Source organism: Phyllostomus discolor, chromosome 2 (assembly GCF_004126475.2).
Source record: "Phyllostomus discolor isolate MPI-MPIP mPhyDis1 chromosome 2, mPhyDis1.pri.v3, whole genome shotgun sequence".
Lineage (NCBI taxonomy): Eukaryota > Metazoa > Chordata > Mammalia > Chiroptera > Phyllostomidae > Phyllostomus > Phyllostomus discolor.
Genome location: NC_040904.2, coordinates 194,075,012 through 194,102,342, shown reverse-complemented (window position 1 = coordinate 194,102,342; position 27,331 = coordinate 194,075,012). Strand labels below are relative to the sequence as shown.

Sequence of the window (27,331 nt, the reverse complement as noted above, 5' to 3'; positions counted from 1 at the left end):
TTTGCACATAAATTCTTATATCAGCTTTATTCATAATTTCCAAAAACTGGAAACAACCAAGATGTCCTGTAATAGGTGAATCGATAAACTATAGTATATTCATATACTAAGATATCTCCTGCAATGAAAAGAAATGAGCTATCAAGCTACAAATGATATGGACGGTGTTCCTGTCTTCCTAAGGCTAGTTCCCATCATGATCATAGCATGACTATCAGCAATAAGAACTACATAGTTCTTTATTCATACTATTTGAGAGAGGGAGATTTAGTTCCATAATTCCTCTGAGAAAAAACAGAGGCAGTTCATGGGAATAACTTGCAATTTGTGCCTATGGCTAAACCAACTACTAGGTGGCTATTTTGATTACCTTGGATTAATTGGTATGAACCCATGGAGCTGATTATGAAGTTGGTTAGCATCCCAAGGTACTTGAGAAGCTTGTGACTCTCTAAACAACACTGAAGTTTTGCTTGAAGGAAAACAGGATAAATAGCCCAACAAGTATGTGTCAAACACCTAATTATAAAATCCCATTTGCAACAATTTAACTAATGCAGAGTATTTCATTTTGTGGACAGAATATGATTAATCAAATCTTTATACTACACATTTGGTTTAACAGTTGAATTTTCACATTATTTCTTCTATCCTGGAGTCATAAAATTTATATTTGACAAAGTGCTAACCATTGATGATTTTCACGTTAGCAAAGACAGAACTATTAATTCCTGTTTTGGTATTAAGATCATCTAATGAAAATTAACTTATACAGGCCTAGAAGTATTGTCAGGTGCCAAAAGAATCCAACCTTTAGAGATATCATCAAGGTTAATTATTTCCAATCCCAATGGGCAAAAGTATTTTTTCCCAGTACTGGACAGTCCACTGAGTTTCTGCCTCCTGGTTCATTTACCAAGTGGTACTTTGACCAAAAGAGCTTGAAGCATTGATAGATTTATTTATTTACTTACTTACTTGTGAATTTTTCTAGAATAGTGATATTAAAACAATTTTTGATTGCACATCCTTAATAGTAGAAAAATTATTATATGCGCATTTACTATTGAAGATATATTTAAGAATGACAAACCTATGATGTAATATAACAAAACAAACCCACTATACAATAACAGGAATTAAATGATATAAACACTGAACATTTTAATATTGCATTTTATTTATCGCTAGTACAATTAATCTACTCTCATTAAATTGTTACTAATCTTTTTAGAGGCAGCAGTGTGATTGAGTATGTTTCATAATTTTGCAGAATCTTGGTTCAAAACTGTAATATAATTTAAAGTTGTCTCAGTTATAGATTGCTGAATAACAAATTACCCCACAACTTAGTAGCTATAAATAATTGTGTTATTTTTCACAATTATACCCATTTTCTAGGACTCAGCTAGATACTTCTTCATTTAAACTCCCTCTTTAACACAAATTTTACATAGAAGCTATTATACACAATGTTGATTTAATAGTGTCTAGGAAAAATTAAAGAAATAGGCTCTGAACCACATTCATGCAATGTAAAGTGGAGGAAGGAGAAAAGTTCCAGCACTAAACAATATTATCATCCTCCATTTCACTCCTATTCAAGCACACCTTCTATGCTGATAATCAAAGGTTTAGGTAAAGTGGTTCTTTCTGCCCTCCCTACATTCTGTCCCCATGTTATTAAAATAATAATGAGGAAAGCTCATTGTAAATAAAGTTTCCCCAAAATTTTCCCAGAATTGTGATGTGGAAGTAAACTGGTATATTCTGCATATAATGTATAAAATCAGACCAGTATAAAGATAACTCAACATTACATATAGTCAAGAAATGATGGTAAATATAATTACTCAGTTAAATCAAGAAAATCAAGGTATAATTTTAGGCCACGGTGGGATAGCCAAGGTGAAAATCAGCTTTACCACAATCTATTACAATGACTATACTAAAGGAATGAATACAGACTTTATTATAAATATCATATATTTTATATTATAGGAAGGAAATAATGTATATGAACTGTAGTAAAAGGGGGGTATAAATATGCCAGGGGCCATTTTGAGTAGCAGTCCACACATAGAAATTAAAATGCTTAAAGAAAAAATGTATCAGAATATCTGATGAAATTAAATCTATGTCAACTACCAGTGTTAACCTAAAAATAAAAGACCAAAGTGAGAATCAACAAACATTTTTTTAAGATCCAAAAGCTATTCTGGAAGTGCTGATTCAGGCAGAAACTTAGTGTTCCAACTAGGAATTGATGGTAAGGGGTATTTGAGAAAGGTAAGGTGAACAATTATATAAATAGACAGAAGGGATTTCTAGAGGTGCAGACAGACTACATAATAATACTGATTCTAAAGAAGGTATCTCATTTTCAGTCAGGAAGTTATAATAGCTTTGTTGTTGTTGTTGTTGTTGTTGTTGTTATCTTTGCCAAGGATTTAGGATATAATGCTGCTTTAGGTCCACTCCAAAGGTTATTTTGCCAAGTTTTAACATTCCAAGGCTTTGGGATGGCAGCTCTGACTCCATTTTAAAGTGGGACCATTTATATTCTTTTTATATCAGTAATAACTTTTAATTCCCTAATTCTAAATAGCCAATGCTCAATCACTGATAATCCTATGCCTGTATTCTGATATTGAATGACAGTCCAAGACCAAACAGAGAATGTTAACTGGGCCAAAGCTGGAACTTATTTTCCATTGTTGTACATATATTCCAAATGATAAATAATATGTTTTGAGTGAAAATAATGAATCTCTCTGAGGGAACTGGAATGCAATGGTTGGTATTATTTTGCCTTTGACCAACCTATAAAGAGATAATTCCAGATAGATGGAAGAACCACATCATATTACTACATCGGCATCTAACCCCTTAGCAATTAGACAAAAATCAGGAGAGAAGGCTCATGCTCTCTCTGTTTTTCTGCAGATAGGCTCTCCAGTACACTGTCTGCCCATGGAAAATGCTCAATAGGTGTTCATTGTATGAAGGAATAAATGAAAGAATATGTACACTGATTTTACATAAGTTGAATAGGTGACAGCCTACTGGAAAATTCTCTGGAATCACTTAGAATCACATGAATTTAAAAAAGCAAATTAACTATCTCTTCAATGGGGGATGTCAATTCAATCACATGTTCATGGAGAGTGTTCCATTCATAAGTGGATTTTCACCATCTTGCAAATTGATGAGTGAGGGCCATTACAGGGGACATCATTCCAGCCCCATGGGCGTGGCTGAGGTGCATTCAGTATAACACAACGTTCATGGGGATCACTGGGTTCACCTGGATGCCAGAATCTGAAAGAGGAAAAAAAGATGGGAATGTGTCTTCAAATAATGAGAAGGTTAGAGTCAGTGAGAAGAGGGTGCAGGGGTTGTACTGCGTGGAATGCAAGGCAGACATGCCCAATCATCTCTCCCCCACTTTATCATGCAGTTTTTGTCTCCATCTGTGTCTCTGGCATTTCCCTTGAAAACTGTGCCTACATCACTCAGTCATCTGATTGCATTAAACACTTTCCAAGCAGGTATTCTGGAGCCTCCGCTCTATTTGTCCATGCCCCATTCCAGGGGACTGTCAGTCCATGGGCTCCCTTAATGAATGAAAAGGTTTACCCTGGTCCCAAGTCTCACTGCAGTTTTTGTAATGTACTGCTTTTGGAGTCTAAAGAAGTATCCAATAATTAAGAATCTATGAATCTGCTGCTATGCCTGTTATCTTGGTCAAGTCATTTCATTTACCTCATTTACATATCTAAAAATAAAGAATAGAGTGACATACCTGTATATTTCACATATAAGAATCAAAAATAGTGACATACTAAAATGTACTAAAGTACTTTAGAGTTTTAAAAGACTATATAAAATATGGGATATTACAAAACTATCAGAATTTAGTTCATTTGCTTTCTGAGATAATAAATATTAACAATTGGTTATGATCTTAATTGACATGACTCTGTGTTTGTTTAGAGACATAAACATGTGTTTAAAAGCACAGACTTTTGTGTAAAATAGACCTGGCTTTAAAAACCATTGTCACCACTGCTGGATAACATACGCTGAGTTATCTAAACTCTAAACTTAGATTCCTCAGCTCTACAGTGAGAAAGATAATAATGTGTACTTCATAGAGTTCTTGTGATTATTAAATGAGATAATAAGTGAAATTATTTAACTTAGTGCCCAAGAGTTAACAGAAGGGTGAGACATTTTATTTTAATATCTGATAGTTTGGACACCCTAACATGCATGAAGATCCAGGACTTGGGGTTCCTTTATCTAGTACTATACTCACGTGGCGCTCTTATTGTATGGTGTCCCATCAACCCATTGCCAGGCTCTTTTCCCCTCTGGGTCTGACAGCCCCACATAATAAGCAAACTTTCTATCCAGGTCCTGAGTGATAAAATTCTGAGAGAGAAAAGAGAAGAGCTATGGCTTACAAGTATTCAGGTTGAATTGAGTTTCTTACAGCCTTGGGGAGAACAGAAGGAAAGGAGAGATGATCCAGCAAAAGCCACATGGGAGCCCTGTCCAGGAGTGTAGGCCTTCTCTGGCTGCACAGTATAGGATCATTGACATCACTCGTGAGCCTGATGTCTGTCTTAGTCTATTCAGTCTGCTATAACAGAATATCACAGACAAGGTAGCTTACAATAGCAGTATATTTCTCACAGTTCTGGGGGCTGGAATTCCAGATTGAGGTACTCACATGGTTGGGTAAATCCCTCTTCCTAATTCATAGTTTGCACCTTCTGGCTGTGTCCTCACATGGTGGAAGGTGAGGTAGCTGTTTGGAGTCTCTTTTATAAGAACATTAATCAGATTTATGAGGGCTCCACACTAATGACCTAAGCACCTCCCAAAGATCCCAATTCCTGATGCTATCACCTTTGAGAGTTAGAATTTCCACACACAAATTTGGAGAGGACAAATACTCGGAACATAGCAATGTTCAATTTCTATCATGATCATAATGAATTTTCACCTCAGACTCATTCCTCTCTTTGCTTCATTAAGAGAGGGAACTCTTTTGAGTTAGACAAGAGTAAACCTTTGCAGATTAGATCATTTTCCTTTCACAACCTCACATTTTTTAATTTTATTTCCCTATTTGACTTAATGCCACTTCTCTGTTAGTTAATGATTTATAAAATATTTACATATTTAAATAATAAACTGATATTTTTCAGGCTAAAATATTTTCATCCTTCCACTCATACCCCACATATTATATGTCTCCATTTATTTTGGGAGAGTTTAGTTTTATGGAAGCAGAAAAAAAGGTGTAGAATGACTTAAGAAGCCTTTCCTAGTCTATTGAATGCCTTTGCCACAGACAAATATATGAAAGCAATGAGAACCTCCTCCTTTGCCAAGAGAGGTGTACAAAATCCAGGCTGGGTTTTTGACACATTATCTATTGGAACGTACCTGCTCTTCCTTGGTGTTGATCACCAGCAGGTGAGCCTTCATTCTTAAGCAGTTCTTTTCACTCTCCATCCAATTTTTGTTTGCAGTAGAAATAAAGTAGCAATTCGACCTAAATGACTTCCATTTCTTTGGACAGCAGCTCCAGTATTTCTCTATAGTGACAGAAGACCATGTAGGTGCAATATAAGAAAAGTAATTTTCAAAGTGTGTATTAAAATTAAGGACTGAGGAAGAAGCGGTGGAGGCAGCAGCCCAAACCAGAGGGAAGGAGGAAGGCAGGAAGCCCAAGAGCCCGAGCCATAGTCACAGCGCCAGAGACCCCTGTGCAGTGCTGCCCTAACACTTGCTCTGACCCTCACAGTCGGGTGTGGTGGGGGTGTGGGCAGGGGTTGCATAGCAGAGATCAGCGACCTGGACCAGCATATTGAGCAGCTGTGACACTGCAAACTCTTTGAGGAAAGCGAAGTCAAGGTCCTGTGTGCTAAGACCAGAGAGATCTTGGCAGAGGAAAGCAACGTGCAGAGGGTGGACGTGCCAGTCACAGTATGCAGCAATGTTAACAGACAATTCTATGACCTCAAACAGCTGTTCAGAGTGGGTGGTGATGTCCCTGAGACCGCCTACCTCTTCATGAGGGACTTTGTGGACTGTGGTTTCTACAGCGTTGAAACATTCATCCTGCTGCTGGCACTTAAGGTTCACTATCCTGACAGAATCACCCTGATCTGGAGCAACCACGACAGCTATCAGACCGCCCAGGTATAAGGCTTCTCTGGTGAGTGACTGCATAAATATGGCCTGGTGACTGTGGCACTGCTGCCCTAAGACCTTTGACCACCTCAGCCTGTCAGCCGTCATTGATGACAAAATCGTCTGCATGCATGAGGGCCTCTTCCCTCCATCTGTACACTTGCAGATCCAGACAATTGACTGTAAGCAAGAAGTGCCTCTGGGGATGGGCCCCTACATGACCTGCTCTAGTCTTCCCCCAAAGACACAACACACAACAGGCTGGGAGTATGAGCCCACATAGGGCTAGCTACCTATTTTTCAATGACATGGTGGTCCAGTTCAGCACAGCCAACAACATTGACATGTCCTGCAATCAACAACTGACATGATCTGCAGTGCCCACTAACTAGTGATGGAGGGTTACAAGCAGCACTCTGATAACACTGTGCTCATTTTGTGGTCAGAACCCATGACTGCTACTGCTGGAGGAAAGTGGCAACCATCTTGAAACTGGGTGACCATATCCAGAAAGATTTTATCATCTTTGAGGCCACTTCCCAAGACAGATAGGGCATTCCCCTCTACAAAGCCCATGGCTGACAAATTCCTGTGACCCCTTCTACCTCTGCACCTCCTTCAGCCCTTCTGTCTCTCAGACCACTGTGTAGCTACCCTCTTTACCAGATGGAGGCTGGACATGGGAGTTATATTGCCTGATTTTCTCTCCCCACAAAGAGGGCAGTTTGGGAGAGTGAGATCTTTCTCGGCTGAGGCTTGGAGCCTCAGCTCCATGCTCCTCTCCCTTCCCACCTGATCCCATGGAGTCTCCAATAATTTTTGTTTTCCCTCATTTATTTCCTTTTTCTTTTGCCTGCCTGTTTTTAGGTAAGGATTTTGGGGAAAAAAATAATACTAATAGAAAAAATAAACTAATTAAATTAAATTAAGGACCAAGGCAAACCACATGGAAACCAAAGTCAGTTGTGTGGTTCTGGAATGCGGTATCACACCCACCACCTTCCCTGAAGGCTGAACAGCATCTCCTATCACAGGAGATCCACTAGACTCGTCCTCTGGATTCCACCAGAGGCTCTTTCAGTGACTGAGTCTGGCAGGCAGCTGGTGGGTGGAAGCACGAAGAGAGACATATCCTGGGATGCATTGGGATGTTTGCTGGCTGCCTCTGGGCCCGGTACTGGTAAAAGCAGACCTTGAAGAATTTTTCCTGCCTAACAGGTCTAACAAAGGCATGGACAAACTGTGGATTGCTTATAGTTTCAGGCAGGTGGCCTAGGGCCAGGCAGCATCTGACATTAACCTGTGTCAGAGTCCCTCCCAAAGAGCCCAGAACCAATACACCAAGTGGCCAGCATCAGAGCAAGACCCAACAAACTTCACAAACAGCATATCCAAAGATAGCTCACAGCAGGCATTAAACTCTGCTGAGGAGAATACTATTATTTTCTTTTTAATTTTTTGCTTCTCTCATTTCTTTATTTCCTTTTTTTTGTTTTTCCTTCCCTTTTTCCCCTTCTTCTTGTCTTATTCTTTTTTCTTTTCTTGTTCTTCATTTCCTTTTCTTTCCTTATTTTTCCCTTTTTTCTTATTCTTCCCCCTTTTTCTCTTTAATTTTATATTTTATGTTGTTTTTATTTGTTATTTATTTTTTGTTTCTTTTTGGTCAACACCTGCACAGCAGCTCACACACCATAATAAGAGTTGAGCTTCATAGTCAGAAAGCCTGAGGGTCCATCCCACATACAAATGGGCCAACAGCAATCAAGAGTGAAGTATAACAGGGAGACCCACAAAACCCAAACAAGGGATATTCCAAAAGCACCCAGTGCAGGAGACCAAAGAGATCACACCACTGGGCCCCACAGGATACCTACTACATAAGGCTACCACATGAAAACTGAGAGTCATAGCAGATCTATCTAATACATAAATAGAAAAAGATACCCAAAATGGGGAGACAAAAAAATAGGCCCAAAACAAAAGAACTGGAAGACTCTCCAGAAAAAGAGCTAAATAAAATAGAGGCAAGCAATCTATCAGATATAGAGTTCAAAGTAATGGTGGTAAGGATGTTCAAGGAACTTAGTGAGAACTATAACTGCATGAAAAAGGACATAGAAACCATGAAAAAGAACCAGTTGGAAATGAAGAATACCACAGCTGACATCAAGAATACACTGGAAGTAATAAAAAGCAGGCTGGACAAAACAGAGGGTCAAATCAGCAATTTGGAAGACAAGATGGAAAAAGACACACAGTCAGAACTGCAAAAAGAAAAAAAATCAATGATTAAAATAAAATTTTAAAAAAAGAAAAAAATTAAGAAGAACAATGACAGGTTAAGAGAAATTCGGGGCAACAAGAAACATAACAACATCCATATTAGAGGGGTACAAGAAGAAAAATAGAGAGATCACGGGGTCCAAAATCTATTTGAAGAAAGAATGACCAAAAATTTCCCTAATCTAGTGAAGAAAAAAGACACATAAGTACAGGAAGCACAGAGTCCCAAACATGATGAACACAAAGAGGTCCACACCAAGACACATCATAATTAAAATGGCAAAGGTTAAAGGCAAAAAGAAATCTTAAAAAGCAGCAAGAAAAAAAGCAGGTAATCAGTTAAAAGGGAGCCCCATGAGACTGTCAGCTGATCTCTCAACAGAAATATTTCAGGCCAGAAGGGATTGACATAAAATGTTCAAAGTGATGAAAAACAAGGACCTACAACCAAAACTACTTTACCAAGAATATGACTTTTGGGTTGAATATTATTAATTAAATTGTGTCCCCCTAAAATTTGCATGTTAAAGCTCTAACCTCCAATGTAACCAGGTCTTTAAGAAGATAATTAAGATTAAATGAGGTCAAGAGATGGAATGCTAATCCAGTAGAGCTAGTGTTTTTATAAGAAGAGACACCAGATATATATCTCTTTCTGTTTTCTCTGTCTCTGTCTGTCTCTCTCTACTTCTGTGTGCAAAGAAAAGGCTTTGCAAGGACATGAGAAGGTAGCCATCAATAAGCCAGAAAGAGAGGCCTCAACAGAAACCAATCCCGCTGGAAAGTTGATCTTAGACTCCAAGCCTGCAGACCTGTGAGAAGATAAGTGTCTGTTGTTTAAACCACCTCAGTTTCTTTTTTGTTCTGGCTGGTGTGGCTCAGTGGATTGAGCACCAGCCTGTGAACCAAAAGGTTACTGTTTGATTCCTGGCCAAGGCACATGCCTGGGTTGCAGGCCAGGTCCCTGGTGGGGGGGGCATGCAAAAGGCAACCACACATTGACATTTCTCTCCTTCTCTTTCTCTCCTACCTCAGGCAGGTGATCGATGTCAACATCAACTGTCAAAAAATCATTTTTATAATATAATATTCTTGATATGATGTTATGAAAGTGGTATTTTGTGTCTGTGATCTCCCTCTCAAAAACCAATGAGCCCCAGTCTAATTATAGGAAAAATACTAAACAATTTCCAAAAAAGGGGCATCCTACAATATACTTGGCCAATATTCCTCAAAGCTGTCAAAGTCATCAAAAACAAGAAACATCTGAGTAACAATCACAGCCAAGAGGAGCCTAAAGAGACATAAAAAATAAATGTAATGAAGCATCCTTGATGGAATCCTAGAACAGCAACAACAACCAAAAACCATTAGGGTTGAAAGAAGGTGAAGGGATTAGTCAGAGGATATATATGTGTGACCCAGGGACATGGACAACAGTGAGGGGATTGACTGTGGGAGTGGGGGACTGGATGGGTGGAGGGGGCAAGGGGGGAAAATTGGAACAACTGTAATGACATAAACAATAAAACATTGGGTTGGGCAAGAAGTTCATTTGGGTTTTTTCTGTAAGATGACACTAGTAGTGTTTAGTTGTCTTTACTTTCATTTAAAACAATTTTGCTAGAGTGTATTGTGACAGTTGGCATATCAGCATGCATTTTTTTAAATTATTAAAACTGGTGAATTTTTGTGTAGCCATTTTAATATCTAAGATGGAAAAATATGTGACATTTTCAGCATATTGTGCTTTATTACTTCAAGAAACGTAAAAATGCAACTGAAATGCAAAAGAAGATTTGTGCAATCTACAGAGAAGGTGCTGTGACTGATCTAATGTGTCAAAAGTGGTTTGTGAAGTTTCATGCTAGAGATCTCTCACTGAACGATGCTCCATGGTAGATCAGTTGAAATTGATAGTGATCAAATAGAGGCACTAATTGAGAACTATAAATGTTATACCACATAGGAGAGAGCCAACATACTCAAAATATCCAAATCAAGGATTGAAAATCATTTGCACCAGCTTGGTTGTGTTAATCTCTCTGACGTTTGGGTTCCATGTAAGTTAAGCAAAAAAAAAACCTTGACCATATTTTCGCATGCTATTCTCTACTTAAACATAATGAAAATATTCTGTTTTAAAAACAAATTGTGATGGGCAATGAAAAGTAGATACTTTACAATAAAGTGGATACTTTACAATAATCATGGGGCAAGCAAAATGAACCACCATCAACCACACCAAAGGCCATTCTTTATCCAAAGAAGGCAATGTTGTGTATATGGTGGGATTAGAAGGGAGTCTTCTATTATGAGCTCCTTCCAGAAAGCCAATCAGTTAATTCCAACAAGTACTGCTCCCAATTAGACCAACAAGAAAGCAACACTTGACAAAAAGCGTCCAGAATTAGTTAATAGAAAACACATAATCTTCCATCAAAATAATGCAAGACTGCATGTTTCTTTGATGACAGACAAAAACTGTTAAAGCTTGGCTAGGAAGTTCTACTGCATCCGCCTTATTCATCAGACATTGCACCTTCAGATTTCCATTTACTTCTGTCTTTACAAAATCCTCTTAATAGAAAATATTTCCATTCTCTGGAAGACTGCAAAAATTACGTGGAAATGGTCTTTGCTCAAAAAGATAAAAAGTCTTGGGAAAATGAATTATGAAGTTGTCTGAAAGATGGCAGAAGGTAGTAGAAAAATGGTGGATATGTCGTTCAATAAAGTTATTGTTGAAAATGAAAAATGTGTCTTTTATTTTTACTTAAAAAGAAAACAAACCTTTTGGCCAACTCAATATTCTTTTCTTTTTAAAATTTTTTTGTATTGCTGTTCAATTACACTTGTCCCCATTTTCCGCCATTGCTTTCCCTTGCCCTGCCCACCTCCCTTTCCACATTCAATCCTTCCCCAAGTTGTTCTTGTCCATGGGTCTTTTATACATGTTCCTTGACTTGACCCTTCCTTTCTTTCCCCCATTATTCCCCCCCTTCCCTCTGGTCATTGTCAGTTTGTTCTTTATTTCAGTGTCTTTGGTTGTATTTTTTTTTGCTTGCTTATTTGTTTTGTTAATTAGGTTCCATTTGTAGGTGAGATCATATGGTACTTGTCTTTCACCGCCTAGCTTATTTCACTTAGCATCATACTCTCCAGTTCCATCCATGCTGTTGCAAAGAGTAGGAGCTCCCTCTTTCTTTCTGCTGCGTAGAATTCCATTGTGTAAATGTATCACAGTTTTTTGATCCACTCATTTACTGATGGACACTTAGGTTACTTCCAGCACTTGGCTATTGTAAATTGTGGTGCTACCAACATTGGGGTGCATAGGTTCTTTCAGACTGATGTTTCAGGATTCTTAGGGTATAATCCCAGCAGTGGAATTACAGTGTCAAAACCTTTGCTCATATTTTAATTGGATTGTTTGACTTCCTGTAGTGGAATCGTGTGAGTTCTTTTTATATTTTGGAGATCAAACCCTTGTCTGAGATATCATTGGCAAACATATTTTCCCATATGGTTGGTTCCCTTTTCATTTTGCTGTTTTCTTTAGCCATGCAGAAGATTTTTAATTTGACGAAGTCCCATTTGTATATTAATTTTTAGAAATAAATAAAAATTTTAAAATAACATTAGGTAAAAACTAAGAAAATTTGAATAAACTATGAACTTTAATTAATGATAATGTATCAATACCAGAGGTTCATTTGTTGTAAGAAATATATTTTACTAATGTAGGATGTTAATAATTAAAGAAATTTTATGTCTAAGAGAGGGGAGTAATATGGGAATTCTCTGTACTCGCTATTCAATTTTGCTCTAATTATAAAATTGTTCTTTAAAAATACTCTATTTTTCTAATTTAAAATATTCACATTCATATTAAAATCATCATCTTTATATCATCACCATCATCATCTTCATCAAACAAACTAGACTTTCTCTCCCTGTAAGAACATTTTATGTATTCTCCCAGAAATTTTTCATGCATATGCAATATATTTTCTTAAACCACAAATAGATTAGATCTCTCTGGAGAAAGTTTTATTTTTTTAATCTTCATCAGAGGGCACACTTATTGATTTTAGAGAGAGGAGAGAAACATCGATGTGAGAAAGAAACCTCTCATGTGTGCTCTGACTGGGACAGAACCTGCAACCTAGACATGTGTCCTGACTGGGAATTGAACCCACAATCTTTCAATTTACAGGACCATGCTGTAACCAACTGAGCCACAATGGCAAGGATTAGAGAGTAAGTTTTAACTGATATGTGAGAAAAAGAGCAAGAAGGTACACAAAAAGTTCAGGAAGAAGTGAAGACTCAAGAAATCAAAAAGCAATGTAATCTTTTTGACAATTAAGATAATTACCTCATATAAGTAAAATCACATAATATTTGTCTTTTTCGGTCTGACTTATTTCTCTCAGCATAATACCCTCTAGGTCCATGCATGCTGTCTCAAAAAGTAATATTTCATTCTTTTAATGGCCAAATAGTATTTTATTGCATATATGCATTTGTCCACTTGTCTCTTGGTGGGCACTTAGGTTATAATCTAAAGGACAAAATAAACATGCAAACAAAATAGAAACAAACCCGTAGATACAGAAAGCAGACTGATAGTTGACAGAGGGAAGGGGCTTTAAGAGGCTGGTTGAAAGGGGTAAAGAGATTAAAAAGTACAAATTGGTAGCTACACAATAGTCACAGAGATATAAATTATAGCATAGAGAATAGAGTCAATAATATTGTAACAACTATGTATGAGGTCAGGTGGATCCTGGAAATATGAGGGGACCACTCTGTAAAGGATTGATACACGATTGTCTAATCACTATGCTGTACATCTGAAACTAATACAGAATAATATTGAATGTGACTGTACTTAAAAAATAAAAAAATTAAAGACTATTTTTTGCACAGATATATTAAAGATATTCATATAAGATATTTAGGTCCTATATATTTTTACAATTAAAGCTTGAAATGATCATGAGACTCCACCTGTTAGTAAAATCTACTTGTGACTCTTCTCAGAAATATTGATTGGGGATCCTTACATAATATAGTCAACAACTAAATTAGAGAAACATTAATTTTTACCTTCCATGGTTAAATTTTCTTTCATACACTCCAATTCTGTGTGGATAAATTCTTTTGCAGTCTTTTTTTCTTTAAGAAGCTGAGCATATTTTTGGAAAAAAACTGAAAAGGAGAATAAGAACATTCACTTTCCTGGTAGTGTGATAACTTTGCTTTTCATTATTACTCTCTTGCATTCTTTATACAAAGAAAACTTACAAGTGCCCAATTACTTGAGTAGGAAGATCCTGACTATGGGAAAGATTTCCTTTCAACCCATATTCAACGTAATCCCAATCCTGCTGATTTTGAAATCAGAGATTTATCCAGGTATAGCTACAAGATCAGTACTTGAAAGAGACATGGCAGTTCCATTATTATGGGTCAAAGGTACTTATCCATATTCTTCTCCAATATAAATGTATGGTCCACAGGAAGGCTAAACTTGGAGGAGGAGGAATAGAGAAAAAATGGTTTCTGCTTCCACCACTCTAGGAAAGTCACCCCTGTAATGGTCATCAGTAATATCCCAGGGCTCCTTCTTAGTCTTCTTCCTCTTTTATCTCCTGCAATAGTTAACCTCAGCTCTCTCCCCACTTACCTCTTGATTTTAGCCAGGCCCACTGAGCCTAGTCCAGATTGCCAAATCACAAAATCATGGGTAAAATAGCTGTTTTCATCCACTAAGTTTTACACTGGCATAATTATTAAGCAGCAGGACATAATTGATACAATAACCTTCAGAGTAAAAACTCACCCTCTTGAGAATTGCACACAATACTTTTCATGACCTGAGCCCACTTCTTTCTCCCACCCACAACTTCATTTCTCACAGTTCACTTAGCACCATATGTTCTAGTCTTTTATTCTTAGGTTTCCCCACCTTTTCCCATATTCTCTAGCATCTCTGTGTCATCTCCTTCAGAAAACCTATCTCAGCCTCTTGCGCTTCTTGCCTGTGCAATACTACCATACAACCTTGTAACCACTGGTTCAGGTGATCAGTTGCTACCATTCTCTGAACTTCTTGAGACCAATGCTTGGATTCTGTCTGACACAGTGTCTGACATAGAGTCAATGGCCATTATTGCTTACTGAATGACCAAACGAATGAATAAAATATCTACACAATATATATTAGTTTTTATGTCTTTTAACAATTTGATAAATTCTTTTTTATTAATCCTCACCCAAGGATATATTTATTAAATTTTTTTGAGAGAAACAGAAACATGGAGGTAAGAAAGAAACATCAATCAGTTGCCTCCTGTATATGTCCTGACCAGGGATCCAAACCACAACCTAGGTATGTGTCCAGAGCGGGAACTGAACCTGAAACCTTTTGGTGAACAGGATGACACTCCAACAGCTGGGCCACCTCATCAGGGCTTTGATAATTCTTAAAACCAAATATATGCAGATATTACCTATTTGCCAAATTGCTTTTTAGATTTCACATCTTTCACAGGACAGAAATAATTAAGGTGAAATTTCCATGGGAAACACTTTCTGTTATATTTCTTCTCGTTTCCTTTTCACCTGTTGTCCCAAAATATATACCTGTGCACTCAAAATGTCCTGGCCTTATAAAAACCAAGAAAATAAAAATTTGTCTCATACAACTAATGTAAACATAACACTTTATAGATTTCACTTCACAACACAAACACATGGACATACATATACTCTTCAATGTCTATAGAGTGGATTTCATTGTTTTTTGTAGAAAATTAACTAATTTCAAATAAAAAAAAACATTTCCTATGGATTCCCACTAATGATATCCACCCCCACAGAGAAGGCTTTCATCCTAGATTTTTGGATAAACCCTTTGTTAAATATTAGAATCCAATGAACACCATCTCTTTGTGTAAAGTGGACATTTCTCATAGTTTTATTTGGATACTTACTGATGAAAGCAACAAAAAATGAGATTGCCAATAACAGCAGAAGTATCAGCAATGAGGGGAAGAGTACCTTGGGAAAGCCAGGGTTACTTTTGTGAGGGCTGGTCTTCTCTTTGGGAGCTAAAGGAGAAATTAAATGTTATTTTTCCTTTTTCATTATATTTGATTATGGTATTACAGTTGTCCCAATTATTCCCTCTTTTCCCCTCTCCACCCAGCACCTACCATTCCCTCAAGCAATTGTCACAGCATTGTTCACATCCATGGATCATGTGTGTAAGTTCTTTGGCTACTATTTCCTATAATGTACTTTGCATCCCCATGCACATTCTGTAACTGCCTATTTGTACTTCTTAATCCCCTCACCTCTTCATCCATTCCACCTTAACCCCTGCATCTGGCAACCATCAAAATACTCTCTGTCCATGATTCTGTCTTTCTTGTTTGCTTGTTGTTTTTTAGATTCAATTGTTGATAAATATGTATTTATTGCCATTTTATTATTATAATTTTGATCTTGTTTTTCTTAAATAAGTCCTTTTAAAATTTCATATAATTGGTGATGATAAACTCCTTTAGTTTTTTCTTGCCTGGGAATCTCTTTGTCTACCCTTTGATTCTAAATGATAGTTTTGCTGGGTAGAGCAGTCTTGGCTGTAGGTCTCTGCTTTTTATGACTTTGAGTAGTCCTCACCAATCTCTTCCAGCTAGCAAATTTTTTTTTGAGAAATCAGCTGACAGTCTTATGAGAACTCCCTTGTAGGTAACTGTCTGCATTTCTCTCGCTGCTTTTAAGATTCTCTCTTTATCTTTAATCTTTGGCATTTTAATTATGATGTGCCTTAGTGTGGGACTCTTTGCATCCATCCTGTTTGGGACTCTCTGTGCTCCCTAAGCTTGCATGTCTATTTCCTTCACCAAATAGGGAAGTTTTCTTTCATTATTTTTTCAAATAGATTTCCAATTTCTTGCTCTTTTTCTGCTCCTTCTGGCACCCTTGTGATGAAAATGTTGGACCTCTTGAAGTTGTCCCAGAGGCTGCTTACATGATCCCTGTCTTGTTTTTTGTTTTTAATTTTTTTCTTCCTGTTGTTCTGATTGTTTTTTGCTTCCTTGTGTTCCAAATCCTTGATTTGATTCTCAACTTCATCCTCTCTACTGTTGTTTCCCTGTAAGTTGCTCTTTATTTCAATTAGTGTATCCTTCATTTCTGACTGGGTATTTTTTATGCCATTGAGGTCCTCACTAAGTTCCTTGAGGGAACTTATATCTATCTATATATATATATATATGGATATATATGATATTGTATATATACATACATATATATATATATATAAAATCTCCTATAACCAGTGTTTTGAACTCTGCATCTGATAGATTTCTTATCTCTTTTGTTTTATTCTTTTCTGGAGTTTTGATCTGTTCCTTCATTTAGGTCATATTTTTTTTGTCTCTCATTTTGGCAGCCTATCTTGGTAGTGTGCCTTAATGTAGTAGGTCTTCTGTAGGGTCCAGTGGCACAGCCTCTCCTATCACCCAAGCTGGGTACTCCAGGTGTGCCCTATGTGTGGGCTGAATACACCCTCCTCTTGTAGTTGAGCCTTGGTTGCTGTAGCCAGGTCAATGGGAGGGATTTATATAGTTGCTACACAGATAGGCTATGACCACTGACCTTAAGTCTCCATTCTCCATGGAGGATCAGCTGGGAGGATCAGATGTAGGGGAAGGTAGCAGTGCTTTGGCCTGGTGGGTAGCTGTCCACTGGGTATGCAGGCCCTGGACTTTCCCAGGTGGTGCAGACCAAGGTCAGCCCCCACCTGTGTTTTCCCTTGAGCCAACCTGCGTGAGCTATAAAGCAAGCTGAGATGGCTGCTACTTGTGCTGGGCTTGGAGATTCACAGGAGACACTAAGCTATGACTCTAGTCTGGCTGCTGCTAGTGCAGGACCTGAGGCCACTTAACTGTTGTTATTTGACAGGATTTTGAAAGTTGTGAAGCATGAGCCAAGAAGCCATTCATATGGAAAAGTCATAGTTAACAGTTTGGGTGGGCCCATAACTTGGGTTGGATGGAGTCTCCGGGGGTCTCCAGGGTGAGGCAAACAGTGTTAGACAGGTTAATGGAGTCTCAGGTAGGGCACCCCCCTGCCAGCTCTGTTGATTCCTGGGGAGAGGGCTTAGAAAAGTGACAATGGCCTCTGCCTACCTTTCTGTCTGGAGCAATATGTCCTCCAGCTCCTACCTTGATGCCAGACAGTTCAGTTCCTCCTTTTATGCCAGTTGTGCCTTTCAAGCTGCAACTCCAGCTCTGGAGCTCAGAGGAAGTGCATCTGTGTAAGCCCACATGTGGGTTCTTTAAGTGGAACTGCTTGGGACTCTAGACGTTTCTTCCATCAACTCAAAACCCACTCGTTTTTGCAGCCAGAAGCTAGGGGGACTTATCTTACTGGCACTGGGTCCCTGAGGTGGGGGCCTGGTGTGAAGCTGGGACTCCTTGCTCCTGAGATATCCCTCTTGAATTTTACCCACCACATGTAGATGGGGGACCAGCCCATTCTGCATCTCCACCACTCCTGCCGGTCTGGATGGGTATGGTTTCTTTAATTCTGTAGTTGTCAGACTTCCATTGTTGTCAGAACTCAGTTTCTGATGGTTCTGAGTGATGGTTGTCCTATATTTCAGTTGCAATTTTGATGTGGTTGTGTGAAGAGGTGAGCCATGTTTACCTATGTCACCGTCTTGAATTAGTTTTATCAGTAGTAAATTCTGACCGTTACTTACTCTTTCTCCTTTTCTTCCTCTTCTCTCTTTTCTTGGAAGGCATACTATTACTAAAAGTTTGATATTGGAAGCAATGTAAAAATAGGAAAGAAATAATGTTCATTGTAAAAACTTTGAAAAATATATAAAAGCACAAATCCTTACTATTGAGGACAACTACTGTTAATATTTTGGGTATATACCTTTCCAACAATTTTTAGTGTTTATATTCACATGCACATTTTCCCACATGATTGACACACCATATATACTACTTTTTGAACTCTCATTTATTTATATGCTATATCAAGAACATTTTTCATACCATATTTTCTTCTATGACACTATTATTGTGGCATACTCTTTCATTATATATTTCATTAATCTTCCAGACTTTCTATTTTTATTGAATTTATTGGGGTGACATTGGTTAATAAATTTATATGGTTTCAAGTATACATTTTTATAATACACCATTTGTATATTGTATTGTGTGTTCACCACTGTCACTATTTATCCCTCCTTTAACCCCTTCTACTTGCCTCCAACCCAACCCTTTCCCTCCAGTAAACACCATATTGTCGTCTGCATCTATGAGCTTTTTTTTTTGCTTAACTCCTGCACCTATTTCATTCAGCCCCCCAATGCCCCCCACCCCTGACAGCTGCCATTTCATTCTCTGTATCAATGAATCTGTTTCTATTTTGTTTCCAATTTTAACTACTTTAAATAATGCCATAGCAGATAAATCTTTATAATTGACCCTCATCACATCTATAGGATAAGGTCAGATCTTTCAGTCACTGTTTTATGGTTAAAAATGATTTTCTCAAAGTAATGACCAAAAAAGCCTCTCAGTAATGTATATTATGATCTCATTTTTAGATAACAAATACATATATAAAAATGTATATTTTTGACTGGAAGAATATATATTTAAATATGTTATCATTATCTGTAGATGGTAAGAACAAATTTTAAATTTTCTGTACTTCTAGTTTTAAATTCTTTTACAATGAATATTTTAACATAATAAGGAATTGATATATATTTTTAAAGGGAAAAAATGTTTCAGAGCACTCTCCATATCTCCACAGAGGCATTTTGAAAAACATAAGCAATCATCACCACCCTCTCACAGCTTCTTATACTCTACATGTTTTTTTCTTCTCTTTTGCTCTATATCTGAGATACCATAGATGCTACTCAAATTACCTTTTATCTACTCCCAAACTTAGTTGAATCCATCTGAGAGGTGCAGTATGCAATGGATTTTCTGATTACAGAGCAATTTCCCTTGAGATATAATGGGCTTTCTTTGTAAGATTTTCTACTGTTTTATCTGCAATAATCTTTTGTTCCACTTTAGTCCAGTACAAACAAATACACCTACAACACTCTCCACCCAAGCTCTTCTCTAACTGGTCAAGAAACAAAGCCCAGTAGTTCACCAATCTGCAGGAGTAATTTAGTGGCTTTATTAATCCTGACTGCAGTCTCACTGAGCCTCAGAAGACACAGGAGGATAACTTTCTCCCATAATTAGCATTCTCCTTAGCTCAGGACTATAGTGGATTTCTCACATCTTGGTTTTGTTACAGAACAATCCCTAATACTTACTTTCCAGCAATTTAATCTTTTGGAATCCTATAGTTCCAAATTGTGGCCAGTCAGAAAACCAGCATCTAATACCACCTATGCTTTGTTTATACTATTCTCTCTTCATCCTTCCTCTCATCAATTCTGACCACAATAAAAAGTTTCTTACCCGTAGGAGGCTCTGATTTGGTGCCTAAAGACTTGGATGCATTTTCGAACTTCAAGTCAGCATAAGTGATCTCTGAAGCCATATTAGATGAGACCTTCTGCTCTTCTCAAAAAAAATCCTTTCCATCTCCTCTTTAAAACCCTTTTAAATGAAACCAAACACTACAGCAACTTTTTTCATACTTCCTATTATGCAACTGGATGAGAACAGAGGCCCCAGTTATGCAAATAGCTCTGAAAAGCATCTCAGGAGAACTAAAAACCTCAAGACAGAAGTCCATTCTCCAGGGTCAGCACAGTGAAAACAACAGCCTTTAAATTTATGCTAGCAAAGATAATACAGTAGAAACTCAAAGGGTAGGGAAAAGAAATAGGAAGGCATAGAAAAAAGAAACAGAGAAATCTTTCCTGAGAACTGTGTTATTTGAACTCACCAACAATAGTAAAATGTATATTTGCATCTACATGCAAACATAATTATTTGTACACCAACCAGTCTTGGCTTATACTCACTTAAGCTACATTCGTCTCTCCATTTGTGGCTGTAAAACTCATGTCAGCTTCCCACTTTGAATAGTTACTATCCTCTAATGTATGAGGGAAGTGAAACTTTAGGTCAAGTATCTTCTCTTTTTTAATAATTTTTATTGTTATTCTATTACAGTTGCCCCATAGACATAGATCATGTATCTTCTGAAACTGCCTCTCAGCGCTCTCTGCTTTTCCCTGTTGTTCTTAACTAGCTTCATCATGACTCTTCAATCATTTTGCTACCATCACTTCCAGCAACTTCTGAAAGCGGCTCTATTGGACGTCTATTGGAGTAGGCTGCCCTTCTCTACTCCATCCTTCCCTATCTCTTTAATTGCCACAACAGCACAACAAAAGGCTATACAGTTACACGTAACTACTTTTTAACAGTTAAGATAATTTAATGAAATCACAATTTAAAAGGAGATAAACTGAGTGCTAAATATATCTTTTTCCCAAAGGCCAAGAAACAAACACTCCAAAAATTTAATCCTCTATGTGAAATCTTGGCACAAACTGGCTCCCTGCTCACAGTTGATTCAGCTGCCCCCAAGTGATCCTCTTTCTTGTAATCTCTCCCACTTAACTCATCCCCCTCCAATAACACACACACACACACACACACATTTACCTGTATATTTATTTCTATATCTAAACATTGAAAATATGAGTTCACACTAATACCTTTAATTCTAATCCAGCACTAAGAGTTCCAGTTTGCTCTTTTTCCACATTTCTAACTCCCTTCTGTGACAGTAAGAAATCTGCTTCTATTCACCTGGCCAGCGTGGCTCGATTGGTGGGAGTGTCATCCTGTAGACCAAAAGGTTGTAGGTTCGATTCCTGGTCAGGTCACATACTCAGGTCTGGTTTTGAACCCTGTCCAGAAGCATGCATATGAGAAGGCAACCAATCTATGCTTCTCACATTGATGCTTTTCTCTCTCTCTAAAAGCAATGAAAAATGTCCTCCAGTGAGGGTTTAAAAAAATCTACTTCCATTATCTTGAATTTACTTCCTTATTTGATCAACCTCCTGGATATAACCAATCTTCTACTCTTGCTGCCATTTCTTCCCTAACTAAGAAGTCTTTCTCTCCTGATTGGGCTCTGACTCCCTAGTCCAGGTCCCTACTATTGGAACTGGAGAGTATTATGCTAAGTGAAATAAGCCAGGAGATGAAAGACAAATACCATATGATCTCACCTATAAGCAGGACCTAATCAACAAAACAAGCAAGCAAAAATATAACCAGAGAAACTGAAATAAAGAACAAACTGACAGTAACCATGGAGCGGGAGAGAGGGGTAATGGGGGGAAATAGAGGAAGGCTCATCAAGGAACTTGAATAGAGGACACATGGGCAAAACCAAAGAGGGTAAGATTGAGGGTAGGAGGCAAGGACAAAGGGCGTTAAATGGAAACAACTGTACTTTAACAACAGTGAAAAAGAAACCCACAATGAGATACCACTTAACACCAGTTAGAACGGCCATCATGAACAAATCAACAAACGACAAGTGTTGGAGAAGTGAAGAAAAGGGAACCTTAGAACATTGTTGGTAAGATTGCAGACTGGTGCAACCACTGTGGAAAACAGTATGGAATTTCCTCAGAAAACTAAAAATGGAACTACTTTTTGACCCAGCAATTCCACTGCTAGGATTATATCCTAAGAACACTAAAACACCAATCCAAAAGAACCTATGCACCCCAATGTTCATAGCAGCATTATTTACAATACTCAAGTATTGGAAACAATCTAAGTGCCCATCAGTAAATGAGTGGATCAAAAAACTGTGGTACATTTACACAATGGGATACTACACAGCAGAAATAAAGAAGGAAGTCCTGCCTTTTGCAACAGCATGGATGGAACTACAGTATTATGCTAAGCAAAATAAGTCAGGCAGTGAAAGACAAATACCATATGATCTTACCTATAAGTGGAACTTAACAAAACAACCAACCAAGCAAAACAGTACCAGAGACATTGAAATAAAGAACAAACTGACAATAACCAGAGGGGAGGGGAATAATGGGGGAAAGAAGAGGAAGGGTCAATCAAGGCATGTGTATTTAAAGGACATATGGACAAGGACAACCAGGTGCGGGAGGATTGAATGTGGGAGAGGAGGGCTGGGCAGGGCAGGGGAGAGCAATGGGGGGGAAATGGGGATAACTGTAACTGAACAACAATAAAAATTTAAAAATTAAAAAGATTGTATTTATCTATTTTTAGAGAGAAGGAGGGAGACAGGGAAATACTGATGTGTGAAAGATACATCAATCAGTTGCCTCTCTCACATCCCCAACTGGGGATCTGCCCCACAACACAGGCATACGCCCTGACCACGAATTGAACAGATGACTTTTTGGTTCACAGGGCAGCACTCAATCCACTTTTTTATTTTTTTACTTTAAATAATTTTTATTTTTTAATTATAGTTGACATATATCATATTAGTTCCAGGTGTAAAACCCAGGGATTAGATATTATATAACTTAGCGATCATCCCAAGAACTCTAGTACCCATCTAACATCATACATAGTTATAGTTATTACAATATTAACTATATTCCCTATACTGTACTTTGTATCCTCATGATTATTCTGTAACTACCAGTTGTACTTAATTCCTTCACATTTTCCACCCATGTCCCAAACCCCCTTCCATTTGGCAACTGTCAAAATGTTCTCTGTATCTATGAGTATGTTTCTGCTCTGCTTGTTTATTTTTTAGATTTAACTATTGATAGATATGTATTTTTTAATTATTATTATTATTATGCTTGTTCTTATTGAAGATGACACTTTCATTTTTCATGTAATGAACTTCTTTAGCTTTTTCTTCTCTGGGAATCTCTTTTCCTGTCCTTCAATTCTAAATGATAGCTTTGCTGGGTACAGCAATGTTGGTTATAAGTCCTTGCTTTTTAAAGTTTCTGTTGAGAACTCAGCTGACAGTCTTATAGGAGCTTCCTTGCATGTAACTAACTGCTTTTATCATGCTGCTTTTAAGATTCTTTGTCTTTAAACTTTAGCATTTTAATTCATGTACTTTAGTGTGGGCCTCTTTGGATTTGTTTGTTTGGGACTTTGTATATCTATTTGTATATCTATCTGGACTTGTATATCTATTTCCTTCATCAGGTCAGGGAAGTTTTTCATCATTATTATTTCACGTGTTTCAATTTCTTGCTCTCTCTCTTCTCCTTCTGGCACCCCCATAATGCAAATGTTGGTATGCTTGAAGTTGTCCCAGAGGCCCCTTATGTTACCAGATGGGGACTGGGCCCAGAGTGGGTCTGTCTCAGGCCAACCAATAGGGTGTGAGTCTTTGACTTTGTGCAGGAAAGATTTTATAACACAAGTCTAGGTGATTTGAGAGTGATTTATTAAAGCTGGGGACAGTGAAACAAAGGAAGAACTTAAGGTAGAAGAAACAAGAAGAGTGAACCTAGGTGGTGCTGTCAGTCTGTTTTGGCTTCCTAGAAACGTTATAGGAAAGAAGTGAGCCAAGGTGGGGCTGCTGTTAGCTCACTGGGAAGTGAAAGTCACAGTGACAGGACTGAGCCAAGGTGGGGCTGCTTTTAGCTCATTGGAAAGTCAGAGAAGAAGGGAGTCTTGGAGACAGGTTCGGGGGGCACACCCAGGACAAGTTGCTGCTGTTTGCTACTCCCCTGGTTGCAAGTCTCATGGAGACCCTTCAAGTTTAGGAGTAAAAAAAGTAAAAATTCATGCTCAAGAAGAGGCTTGGGTGTGTTCCAGAGTATATTAAAGCTTAGTCCTTTGAAGCCTGCAGGTGGCTGCTAAGCAGTCTCAGTCCCCATCCAGGTAGCTTAGCTTGCTCCCAGCTGCTCCAGTGGTGGAGTCCACTTGGCTTCTGGCCATGCAGCTGCTATGGAGACAGAACACACAAGGGCATGGGGTGAGCATATTAAGGGGTGAGGTAGGAGTGGCAGGAGAGGGGGCTTCTTTTTTCCCCTGGAATTATATTAACTTAGGTATGGTATAGGCCAAGTGCCTTTTCCAAAGAACCAATTAATTTCCCAAGCTTTTGTGGGCTTTGGATGGGAATCTCTTCTCTCCCAGGCTTGACTGACAGGCTTCTTTGTGCCATTTTGATGTCTATTGTGCATGTACCTGCTTTCACCTACTCCCACCTGGCAATCTGGTACCAGAGTGAGAAAGAGAGGAGTGTTAATCTCCTTGGCAGAGCACAATGCTATGATCCCGTGGAGTGTAAAGCTGCACCTTCCTGGCCAAGCAAGCAGACTTATGTTCCCCAGTTCATTAAACTCAATGTCTAATTCCCTTTTGCTCACCTTTTCTATGTAACAGTAGGTCCTAAAACCTAAACCATCCTCTGCTCCAGGAAAGCAAAGAAAGAGACTTAGAATACTCCTTGATACATGCTAGTAAGGACACCAAGATGGTCAAAAGAGGTGTCAATGGGCTGGCCTGTGAGAGACACCTCAGTTAAATACAAAGAAAAAGACCAAAACAGGATGAGATGCAATCACTGAACGAAGAGTAGAGGGCCCTGTCTGAGGAGCCATCATAACTTAGAGCAGGAGCAAGGACAGCACACACAAATAACACACTGCATATACGAAGCACTCTTAACAAGTAGAAGCACACAAAATATGTCAAGGGAAACAGATGACATAGCATCAACAGCCCTGTGAATGACCAGCAACTGACAGAGAGGTCCTCTTTCAGACTGACATTTTAACTACTACGCTGAATAAACAATTATTGGAAAGTACTACTGTTTAGTGAAAAAAACTACAAATATCTAGACTGCCACATTTTTCTCTTATGCCACTACTTTTAAAAAGAAGGATAAATTGAGACTTCTGATCAAGACAGAAGTGTAGCTAGACACACTTCACCTCCTCACAAAACCTAAAAAGAATTACAACTAATCTTAAAACACATAACACCCAGAACTGTCAGAAAACCAAACTATATGGAAGTCCAATAACTAAGGATTTAAAGAAGCCACATTCATCCAGATAGGTAGAGGGGCAGAGTTGTGGAGACAGGAGAGGTGTAGTGTGGAACAGAGAGGTGGCAGTGGCTGCCGAATGGGCACAGGTGGTCCCACGTTTGTGTGTGATGAATAAAAGTCAGGAGGGATACCTTGAGAGCAAGTGATCCCAGACCCAGGCCAGACTGCACAGCCCAGGATTCCAGCACCAAGAAGATATATCCCATAACTTCTGGCTGTAAAAACCAGTGGGGGTTGCGGCAGTCAAAGAAACTGCAAGATTTTCAGGAAACTCTTCTTAAAAGGCCCACACAGTCTTAAAACTTATGTAAGACCACCAACTCTGGAATTCAACACAAGGGCAACAGCTGGAAGGGCGCCAATTGCCTACAGGGAATGGAAGTGAGGTGAATGGAGGGCAAACCTCCAGAAGCCAGGCAGCAGCATGGTCCCCTCTCTGAACCCTCCCCCAACACATAGCCACAAAGCAGTGAAGCAGGTTGTCCCACCCTGGCAGTTATCTAAGGCTCTGCCTCACCCAATTTACTGGTACCTTTTCGACAATAAGCCATGCTGCTAAGATAAGGAGTCAAAGAAGCTCTACCTAATACACAGAAACAAACACAAAGGGGTTGCTGAATTGAAGAGACAAAGAAATATGGCCCAAATGAAAAAAAACAAAACAAAACCCCAGAAAAAGAACTAAACAAAACGGAGATAGCCAACCTATTAGACAGTGTTCAAAACACTGGTGATCAGGATGCTGAAAGAACTCATTGAGTACAGCAACAACATAAAGGAAGAAATGAAGATTAAACTATGTGAAATAAAGAAAAATCTACAGGGAACCAACAGTGAAGGGAAGAAAGCTGCAATTCAAATCAATGATTTGGAACATAAGTAAGAAACAAACATTCAACTAGAACAAAAAGAAGAAACAAGAATTCAAAAAAAAAAAAAAAAGAAAAAAGTATAAGAAGACTCTGGGACATCTCCAAATGTGCCAACATCCAAACCTAGCGATACCAAAAGGAGAATAGAAGGAGCAAGAAATTGAAAACTTACTTGAAAAAATAATGAAAGAAAACTTCCCTAATTTGGCAAAGGAAATAGACATGCAACTCCAGGAAGCACAGAGAGTCTCAAACAAGTTGGACCCAAAGAGGACAACACCAAGACACATCACAATTAAAATGCCAAGGGTTAAAGACAGAGAATCTTAAAAGCAGCAAGAAAAAAGGAGACAGTTACCTACAAAGGAGGACCCATAAGACTATCAACTGATTTCTCAAAAGAAACTTGCAGGCAGGAAGGAACTGGCAAGAAGTATTCAAGGTGATAAAAAGCAAGGACTTACAACCTAGATTACTCTATCTAGCAAAGCTATCATTTAGAAATGAAGGGTCAATAAATTGCTTTCTAGACATGGTAAAGCTAAAGGAGTTCACCATCACAAAGCTATTATTACATGACATTTTTAAGGGATTTATTTAATAAAAAGATCAAAACTATCAACATTAAAAAGGTAACAAATTCACAATTACCAACAACTGAATCTAAAACAAAAACAAAAACAAACTAAGCAAACAACCAGAACAAGAACAGGATCACAGATATGGAGATCATTTGGAGGGTTATCAGACAAGTTTATATGAAACTTATGAAATGAAAAATAACAATTATTTCTCAATGACACTGGGAAAAATCATATTATCTTTTGCCAAAATTTGTCTAAGCTCCTCAGCATAAATTAACATAATTAGTCACATTTATTTATATT

General features: G+C 38.1%; 1 protein-coding gene across 1 annotated transcript; it reads right to left on the bottom strand.

Annotated features, from left to right (window-relative positions):
• Positions 1–21,730, bottom strand: CLEC4A (C-type lectin domain family 4 member A). Its single transcript, XM_028532972.2, has 6 exons — positions 20,025–21,730; positions 15,498–15,614; positions 13,609–13,710; positions 5,461–5,612; positions 4,322–4,437; positions 1–3,321 (listed from the first exon to the last, which is right to left on the bottom strand). The coding sequence occupies exons 1-6, from the start codon at positions 20,104–20,106 to the stop codon at positions 3,177–3,179; spliced, it is 714 nt and encodes a 237-aa protein (XP_028388773.1). The 5' UTR covers positions 20,107–21,730; the 3' UTR covers positions 1–3,176.
• Between the last annotated feature and the right edge of the window lie 5,601 nt (positions 21,731–27,331).

Bases quoted from the DNA above. Each gene is read 5' to 3' on its own strand.
- CLEC4A (XM_028532972.2), bottom strand. From the start codon at position 20,106: ATGGCTTCAGAGATCACTTATGCTGACTTGAAGTTCGAAAATGCATCC. The intron at 5,613-13,608 runs GTAAAAATTAAT...CTGTCACTATAG, and splicing joins AGAAAATTTAACCATGGAAG to AGAAATACTGGAGCTGCTGT. The intron at 3,322-4,321 runs GTGAGTATAGTA...TTCCTCTTTCAG, and splicing joins CCATACAATAAGAGCGCCAC to ATTCTGGCATCCAGGTGAAC.